Raw genomic sequence first — 8049 nt, 5'->3', positions numbered from 1 at the left:
GTTCTTAATTCCTCCATCTCCTTCCATTTTCATACACATCCATCCTTTTTCTTGTTTTCCTAATATTGAGTCTGAAGTCTTTAAAACATACAGAAAATCGCATGATACTAGAACAATTACTAGCTCTGTGAACTCTTATCAATTTGCCATTTCATTTTAAGAAAACCTCACAGGTGGTTGAGCCCCTCCACCTGTGAACACCTCCATCTATTTCTTCTCTAGAGGTAGCCACTATCTTGGGTTAGGTGTGTGACCCCCACATTGCATATTGAAGTAGTCTTTATGTATACACCAAACACTAAATAGTACAATTTCACATGGTTTTAAACTTCTTAACACTGAATGAAACCCTTTTCAACTTGTCTTTTTTTTTTTAATGAAGGCTTTTTGAATTTTTTATGTTTATATATGTCTTGATGTATATAGATAGTGTAGATGAAAAAGGGGCCACATACTAAACCTGACATGCTCAGGGTGGCCCTGTATGACAGGCCTTACAAAATCAGAAACCAAAGTAACCACACAAGGTGATCTGAACATAGAAATTCCTAACTAAAATTAGGTCATGGTGAGTGGTCACTTCCTAGGCCTGTAGCTTCCTTGTCAAAGGTCAATATTTAATTTCGAAATTGTCTATTGTCTTTGCGTATCTAAGATAACATAGTTATGAAATGTCAGAGTAATCTTTTCCAGATTCTTAGAAGGCACAACCTCAGGCACTAGACCATGAGACCACATTGTTATCTTGTTGCCCACATAATGTCTCTGTGTGCTATAAATGTTAACTATCCTGTACCCACCAATGTAAAAGAAGTACACACCTCTTGCTTTACTTTTTATCCGATCCAAGAGATTTCCTTGCTTTGCTTTCTCCCACCTTTTTAATCTACTACCAATGAATTTCATGTAACCACCCCTTATGTCTCCTCCTTTGATTCTAATGTATAAAATAAGCTGCAAAACTGCCGTTCTCTGGAACTTTTTCTCAATCCATTGTGATTTTGCTTCCTGGAAACTGTCATCAGTTTGGCTCAGATAAACTCTTATAAGGCTTTTTCTTAGGCTGAACGTTCTTTTGTCGGCATCCAGGTTCATTAATTTTAACTGCTGCGTAGTAGTCTATATCTTAATCCATTCTCCTATTGATGGATAATTCGGTGCTTATAATTTGGTTTTCTTAAAAAAAGTGGTGCAGCAAATATTCTTATAAAGGTGTCCTTGCACCCATGTACAAGAGTTTTTTAGAGTGCATATCTAGGAGATCTATGTATTTTTAACTCTACAAGGTATTGCAAATTGCTCTCCAGAGTGGCTCTGTGAACAATACTCCTTCAGCAACATATGGAAGTTTCTGTTTAACCATATCCTCAAATTTTATTTGGCATTGTAGACTTTTAAAATTTTTTCCACTGGGATGTGTGTAAAATGAGATCGCCTGATCATTTTCTCTCCCAAGGCTCCAGTGATTCTAGAAAATCCACCCACAGCCCGCACCCAGTCACACATAAAGAAGATGGATCAAGCATGGAGGACTTGGCAGGCCTCTGTTCTTCTGAAGTCTTAAGTATTGGGAGTGCACAGAACTATTTGCGGGAATTCCTGCTTTATCTACACTCTTTTGTTACCAAACTCTTTTGTTTGGTAATCTCTCCCTGACACAGGACTTTGGAATACTAACACATAAGCCAGTGATTTCTAAATGTAAAAATAGCTCCATCTTGAATGTCATAAGCCACTTAACAAATTTTATTGATGGCCAATAAGCAATTTAGTTAAAACTTAACCTGCCCAATGACCAACTAGATTTCCTTCTCAAGCCTAATCTTTCTCCAATTTATCTAATTACTGAAGCCCAAAACTTAGGCATTGTCCTTGATTTTTCTCTTCCCACCACCCCACATTTAATCTATTAACTTCTATCAATTTCTGTCAAATTGTTCCTGGATTTCCCCCCCTTTCTTTCTAATTCACTGCTGCTACCTTGACCTTGGTACAAGCCACCATCATCTCTTGCCTAGACCACTGCATTTGCCTTCTAACTGGTCTTGTTGCCTGTCCTCTTGCCCTTACTAATCATCTCTAGCCAGCAGCCAAAGTGATCTTTCTAGAACATAAAAAAAATAAAATGTCATTCCCCTACTTAAAGCCCTCCAGTGGTTCTTAGTGTAGAAAACTTAAATTCAAGGATACTGTGATCTACAAGTCCAGTGAGGTATGGTCCCTGCCTGACTCTCCTTCCATATGCCTCTGCAGCCTCTGGGACTTTGTGTGGAGAGCTCTTCCCTCGATCTTTTCATGGTTTCCTTGTCTTTCGGGGCTCCACCATTTCCTCAAAGACCTGTCCTGACAGTCCCACCCTATCTACAGTTTCTTCCTACACTGCCACACTAGTCCCTTTTCATTCTGGAACTTCTCAGTGCTCAGTGCTGTAGTTTGCACCTCACCAAAATATTATCACCAGGATCTGTCAACCTTATTCTATACTCATAGTGCCTGGCATGAAGTAGGTAGCCATAAAGTTCTGTTGAATTAATGAATAAATAGATGGAATCAACCATTTAGAACAGCCCAGACAGTCAAATAAAGTTTCTCCCAGAGTCTGGGTGGAATAAAGGCTGTTTGAGGCAATAGAACATTTGTCTTTAAGTAGAACAGAGATTCTCAAACTTTTTAGTGCCAGCACCCCTTTACAGTGTTAAAATGGAGGACACCAAAGAGCTTATGTTTGTGTGAATTATATCTATAGATACTTGCCGTATTAGAAAATAAATGAAACGTTAATATGTTTGTTTATTTAAAACAATAATCTGTTACATGTTGATATAAATAATATTAACGTGCAGTGGCACACTTTGAGAATAGCTGCTCTACACATACAGTGCCTAGTTATTAGCATCAGGAAAGATTTTGTTGAATGAGTGGATAGGTGGGCTCAAAAATTTTAACCAAACTTCAAGGTCAGATGTAGCCCCCTCTCAGCGTGTGGGTAGAAGTTACAAGACACCAGCCTTTTGCCAGACAAGGCCACATTTCTCCCTTTATTCCCTTCATAGATCACCCACCCACCCACTCACACACTCCCAGTGACACGCAGCCATCTCTCCCTTTTTCCCTAACAACTTTTTTTCTCATAAAAAGCAAAGAATAAAATGAGAAAGTTAATGTAATTAGAAATTGGTTTTCCAGGTGTCTTTGTCTTTAAAATATGTTTATCTCTGTAACCAGAATAATGAGCGTATAAATTTTAATCTAGGGAATTCCTTTTGAGTTTTCACTTTGACGATATAAACGTTGAGGCCTGCTTTTACCAAAATTTTATTCTTTTTTGTATTCAAGTTGGGAAACCAAACTGGATGTCATATTTTTCTTAGGGCAACACTGAAACCTAACTTCTTCCTCTTTCTAAGAAGAAGTTGCTCCCTCCCTCTTTATTTTTTCCTCTGGGTAAAGGAAGTTCACAGAGCTAGGATTTAAAAAAAAAAAAAAAAAGTGGTCATCTCTGTGCTCCTATTGAAGTGGCTGGAGCTCCCCAGGCTCTGGGCACGCCTCCTTCACTTCCTGACGTCACACTATTTTTATCTTTGAATAGCTCATTGACACAATCGCCTCGGAGATCGGAGAACTGAAACGGGAGATGGTGCAGACAGATGTCAGCCTGGAAAATGGCCTGGAACCCACTGAAGCCCACAGGTGACAGAGGCAATTAGGCGCCAAGAGTGAGATGGGAGCTAAGTGAACCCTGTTAGCTGCAAGGACTACTATTTCGGTGGCTCCTCAAGTTGGGGAACTAGGAGTGTGGTGGCTGTTCCAGATGAAGCTCTCTGTAGGAGGTGGGAGAGGCCTAGGAATCAGTTGTCTGCTTGTTTTTTTAATCACTTTGAAGGCACTTGAACTTTACATCCTCTCAATTCCTCCTGGCACCAGAACCCGGAAACCTAAAGTTCTCTCTGCCATATCTACCTACTCACAATGATGGAAACAATAACGCAGCGGATCCTCCGTGTACAAAATAGAACTCAGTGTAGCCCGTGTCAGTCTGCAGAAGGTTTAAAGGGGAGCACTAAGAGGATGGACTCATTTTGCGTTCTCAGGTCAGAAAACCTCCAGCACTTACCACAGCTTTTAGCCTGAAATGCAACCCAGAGTATTATAAATTGGATGTGATTGTAAATGATTAAGAAAGGGGAGACAATATACTCTGCCGGTTAAGCAAAATATGTTGTGCGCTTATTGCATGGGATCAGAATAGGAAGTAAGGGACTGGTCTTTATCTGGACAGTGGGGGTGCAGAGGTCACGGTGGGGGTGGCAGGTTGGAGGAGATTCCTAGATGTCATAACTCATTACTAACAAAGACAACAGAATATACTGACTGCTAACCATCATGGACACTTGGTGCCTGGGAGGCCATATTATTATCGTTTTACCCCTTTTCCCGGGAAATGGGGTTGAGGCTGCCTATGCAGCTTGAGGCTGTCTGCGCAGTGAGATTCTCGGTGTTAGTTTTGCTTGCAAGTCATGAGACAGGCAGGAAGAGTCCTGCAAAGGCAGGAGAACCAGCTGGTTCTGGTTGTCTAGGCAAATTTCAAACCAGCCAGACTTGTTTCCTGCCATAGACTGTGAGGAGAGCAGGCAATCCGAAAGAGGCACTTTGCAGCTGTAACTCCTATGTCTCTGGAGGAAATATATTCTCCCTTAGCTATAGAAATTTTGTGTCTTCATTTCCTTCTCTACAAAAATGACAGGGGTAGACCAGATGGTCCCCAAGCTACTTGCAGCAGCACTAGACATTCTGTGATTTCTTTTGACCTCAGTATGAATGATTTAGATTGGTTAATTTTTTCTCCATAAACTAGACATACGCACAATGATTTTTGATTAGAGACTTTCCACCTCACATTCAGAGTTGTTCCAAACCTTATGGAACTTTAACTAGGGGATTTCTCTTTATCCTTTGCTTTACTGAGGTAAAAATAAATTGGGAGTCCAGGTCGATGACAAAACAGTAAAGAAAAGAGCTTTAGTAGCACGGATTTCACCCACATCCAGGAAATACAATACTGCAATATGGACCCCAAATTCCACAGAAGACAGACACGGCCCCTCCCTGCATATGAGCCACAGGGGAAATTAGGTTTGCTAGAAGAAGTGAGAACCTGGTAGAGGCCATCGAGGTCTTGATCTCTGAATGCAATGGGTATTGGGGTAGGAGAGCTGGCCATCATTTAATCTTTAACATCACTTTTAGTCTTTTCAAATTTAGGAATGATTATACCATTCCACAATAACTTTATTTTTTTAGATTAGTATAAATTATTCTTGAATGCTGTGTTGGTTAACACCAAATTTATGAAATTTCAAAGGCATTTTTCTTGTCATTTTTTTTAATGAAAAGAGAAAAGGCAATATTGTCTTTATTTAACAATGTATGCGATATTTACCACATGTCAGTCGCTATTCTTGGTGCATTACAGCTACCAACTGATTGAATCTCCTAATTACCCTGTGAGGTAAAGCTTTGGTATGACCCTCATTCTGCTGATGTGGGACCCAGATTATGTGGTTAAAGGTCTAACTAATGAGGCTGCGGCTTCTGCTCTGGTGTCTCTCACTGATTTTTAGGAGTGTCGAGTGGTGACTTTGCTTTTAATTCCTCCATTTTTCCCAATGATGTCAGGAGGGCCAAATATGGAGAGGTAGGATAGGGAGCATTTTGCTTTGTTTCCATGATGAAGACAGAGCAGAGCTGTGGCTATGGGGAAACAGGAGGTGAGCCTGACACAGAGCAGCCCTGAGGGGAGAGGAGGGAAGAGGACAGAAGGCATTAGAGGAGCAGAGCCTCCTCAAGAGAAACCACTGGAAAGAAGCAGTTGGCCCCTCGGGACCTTGGTTGAGCACATTCTGGTGGCTGCACAGATGGCTTGCAGTCACCTTCCTTTTTCGCCTCATTCTTGGTGTGAGCTGTGAACCTAACCATAGTAACCAGGAAGTGTTTGTGGTTTCGTCATTTGTTGAATGCTGGATTGAGGCACGCTAGAGCTCTAGGTTAGGAATCACTATTCTTCCACCTGTGTTGACTTTTGGTTGCTCCTTTGTGGTTAAGATTGAGATCAGCTTGAGATCTGTAACCTTTTCTTGTGTCAAGGTCTCCTTCTAAGAATAATATTTTAAATGCATGAAGTAAAATATGTAGGAGGACATGGGGGAAACAATTCTAGTGAAATACAATGATCAGAATTTAAAAATATGTGGTTTCATAGCATAGGTACTTCTTTATTAATACATCAAGTAATGAGGTCTGGCAGTGGGTCTAGGAACTGCTGTCACCTGGAAACAGAGAAGAGCATAAATAATCTTCTGTATCGACAGTGAAAACATCTAGAGTTTTTTTGTTCACAAAGTTTCAGCTGCTGAGGAAACTACTGAGGTTTGTTGTTCAGAATGGGAGGAGGTGAATTTCAAAACCAGGTTAGTGAAAGTGCAAATGTCACTTTTTTCCATCCAGTAGTCAATGCATACTTCCCAGCTCACCACACTCCCTTCCTGGGACACTTGCCTAGCTTGGCTTCGGGGACGCCATGATCCCTGGTTTCCTCTCAGCTCACCTGCTGTTGCTTCTAGGCTCCTGGCTGGTTCCTCCTCATCTCCCTGACCACCTAACCCTAGAGCACCCAGAGCTCAGGCCTTGAGCCTCTTCTCTTCGCACCTCCCCTCTTTTCTCTCCCAATAACCTTGAGCAAGATACTTAAAAATCTCCATGCCTCACTGTCCACATCAATAATAGAGCTGTGCCTCAGAGTTGTTAGGAAGATTAAATGAGTGCATAGCAGTAAAGGACTTTACACAATGCTGGCACATGGTGAATATATTGTTTACGGAAAGAGTTCTTTAGAATAATTTCTTAGGTAATCCCATCCAGTCTTGTGGCTTTGATACCATCTGTGTATTGGTGATTCTCAACTTACATTTCTAGGCAGGCCCTCTCTCTGAATTCAGGTGTTTGCATGCAGCTGCCCACTCAGCCTGACCTTTGGTATCTCAAACTTAAAAAACCAAGACTGAACCTGTGATTTCCCTTCATGAGGAAACCTGCGCTTCCCTGGTCTTCCCTATCCCAGTAACCATGCCTTCAGGTGCTTAGGCCTCACGGTCATCCCTGATACCTCTCCTTCTCCCATAAATGTCCTCTCATCCATCTCTAAATCCTTTAAATTAGATCCAAGATCGGACTACTTCTCACCAGCATCACTACAGTAGACCCCTGCCTGGTGCCTCTGCGTTCATCTTTTCCACTCTCTCTGGGCTGTTATCTAGTAGTATAGAGAATGATCTGACTTTAGTTAATTTAAATCCAACTCACGTCACTCCTGTTCAAAGCCCTTTAGTAGTTTTTCATTTAAAACCAAAATCACCACCATGGCTTTTGAGACCCTACAGGATCTGACTCCTCATATCACCTCTGTTTCTTCTCTTACAATTTCTTCCCCTTCATCACTCTGCTCCAGCCCTACCAGCTTCTTGCCAATCAGTCTCCTACTCCCAGCCTTTGTATTCACTGTTCTCTCTGCCTGGAATGCCCTTCTTCTAGGAAACATTCACCCTTGAACCCTTCCTTCCTTCTGTCACCTTAGCTGCCTCGATTTTTCTTTATAGACCTTGTACAGATCTAACATATGTATTATCTTGCTTAACTGTGCATTTTTTGCCTCCCAGCACTAGAAGGTAAGCTCTATGAGAACAAGGGTTTGGTCTGTGTTCAATGCTGTTTTTTCAGTGCTTAAAATAGTGTCTGACGTGTAGCATCCATTCAATGAATATTTGTTGAATGGGCAAATGAAGATGTCAGCCCTATGGAGATTCTAAAAGTATCTGAGCATCAGAAGCCTCTTGCAGAAACAAGACATCACCCTTATAAAGCAATTAAGGGACCCCAGCCAGCACGCAAAGAAATAAGAAGTTGAAAATGTGTGATAGGCCATAAGCTTCCTTCCTAGAAAGGAAGAGGGACCAGAACCCCTTTTACCTACATTCCAGCCATGCTTCCTCTATC

General features: G+C 41.4%; 1 protein-coding gene across 12 annotated transcripts in view; it reads left to right on the top strand.

Moving 5' to 3' along the window:
* The window catches only part of RIN2 (Ras and Rab interactor 2), a 202998-nt gene that overhangs the window by 136764 nt on the left and 58185 nt on the right, over window positions 1-8049 (top strand). For 5 of the 12 annotated variants that reach the window (XM_015597150.2, XM_015597149.2, XM_006921552.3 and 2 more), the window contains one exon: window positions 3590-3690. The exons of 6 other annotated variants lie outside the window; for them this stretch is intronic. In XM_015597150.2, the coding sequence (XP_015452636.1) occupies window positions 3590-3690 (101 nt within the window). Of the gene's footprint in view, window positions 1-3589; window positions 3691-3924; window positions 4092-8049 lie in introns of those variants that run through there. One more of the 12 variants, XM_006921553.3, reaches the window with a different exon arrangement.

The sequence above is a fragment of the Pteropus alecto genome, unplaced genomic scaffold (genome assembly GCF_000325575.1).
Source record: "Pteropus alecto unplaced genomic scaffold, ASM32557v1 scaffold45, whole genome shotgun sequence".
NCBI classification, from domain to species: Eukaryota; Metazoa; Chordata; class Mammalia; order Chiroptera; family Pteropodidae; genus Pteropus; species Pteropus alecto.
Note: the sequence above shows the minus strand (reverse complement) of the source record. Positions and strands in the feature narration are given on the sequence as shown.